Source organism: Mandrillus leucophaeus, unplaced genomic scaffold (genome assembly GCF_000951045.1).
Source record: "Mandrillus leucophaeus isolate KB7577 unplaced genomic scaffold, Mleu.le_1.0 Scaffold306, whole genome shotgun sequence".
NCBI lineage: Eukaryota > Metazoa > Chordata > Mammalia > Primates > Cercopithecidae > Mandrillus > Mandrillus leucophaeus.
The window spans coordinates 373,629-375,007 of record NW_012103210.1 but is presented as its reverse complement, the minus strand read 5'-3'; the positions used below and the strand labels follow the sequence as shown (position 1 = coordinate 375,007).

At 40.2% G+C, this 1,379-nt stretch overlaps 1 protein-coding gene across 1 annotated transcript in view; it reads right to left on the bottom strand.

Annotated features, from left to right (window-relative positions):
- The window catches only part of METTL16 (methyltransferase like 16), a 103,527-nt gene that overhangs the window by 93,379 nt on the left and 8,769 nt on the right, over positions 1–1,379 (bottom strand). The window contains 1 exon segment of the mRNA XM_011987261.1: positions 363–490. Within this exon segment, the coding sequence (XP_011842651.1) occupies positions 363–490 (128 nt within the window).

Below are 1,379 nucleotides of genomic sequence, written 5' to 3'. Positions count from 1 at the left end.
AACAGAGCGAGATTTTGTCTCGGAAAAAAAAAAAAAAGTCTTTAGATCCCTACCAGTCACTAAGTTTTAGATCACGAAGAGCACAACCCTAAGTCTCTGCAGTCACTCTGGGATTTCTGTAGAGTAAGCAATAATTCGGACATCACGAGAATTTTTCCAGAAGGAAAATGAAATGCATTTGGTCAATTCCTCTAATGTTATACATTAAAAAGCTGAGACCAAGAGAGGTTAAGTGATTTGTCCTAGGTCACATGGGAAGTTTAATCGAATGTCTCAGATTAACATTCAGGTAGGCTTTCTATTATATCGTATCCATTTGAATCACACAAGAATAATACGGTAAGTTTTCATCTGTTACCTACCTCACTCTTCCATTCAGATTTATCTGAACATGCTGCTTAAAATCTGGATATTTGGATGCCAGATATGCAAAGTCAGGAGGTTTGTCCTTGTATCTATTTCTTGCATGCATTGATTTACTCAGAGCCATCTTAAGGAGAGAAAGAGAGAGAGAAAATCAGCATATTTATTAAAAACCATTAATGGGGGCCAGGCGCGGTGACTCATGCCTCTAATCCCAGTACTTTCGGAGGCCAAGGCAAGTGGATCACCTGATTCAGGAGTTCGAGACCAGCCTGGCCAACATGATGAAACCCCGCCTCTACTAAAAATACAAAAAGTAGCCAAGCGTGGTAGCAGGAGCCTGTAATCCCAGCTACTCGGGAGGCTGAGGCAGGAGAACTGCTTGAACCCAGGAGGCGGAGGGTGCAGTGAGCCGAGATTGTGCCACTGCACTCTAGTCTGGGCAACAAGAGTGAAACTCCGTCTCAAAAAAAAAAAAAAAAAATCAGTGGGGAAAGTTGTGGATGCCAAGTTAATAGTTATAGCCAACATGTCTTTGCCGATCAAGTGAGAAAGTAGAAACTACATTTTAAAAATATATACAACAAATAAGCACATAAAGAGATGCTCAACATCATTAGTTATTAGAGAAATACAAATCAAAACCACGTGCGATACCACTTCATACCCACTAGAATGGCTACCGTCAACAAAAAACCAAAAATTAAAAATTAAAAAAACAGAAACAACAAGTGTTCTGCAAGGATGTGAAGAAATTGGAGCTCTCGTGCATTCTGGTGGAATGTGAAGTGGCACAGCTGCTGTCGAAAAACGCTTGGCGGTTCTTTAAAAAGCTAAACATAGAATTACTATCTGATTCAGCAATTCCACTCCTAGGTATATTCCCAAAAGAACTGAAAGGAGGAACTAAAACAGATATTTGTACAGCAGTGTTCACAGTAGTATCACTCCCAAGAGTGAAAAGGTCGGAAACAACCCGAGTGTCCATCAGCAGATGAATGTGGATCAACAAAATA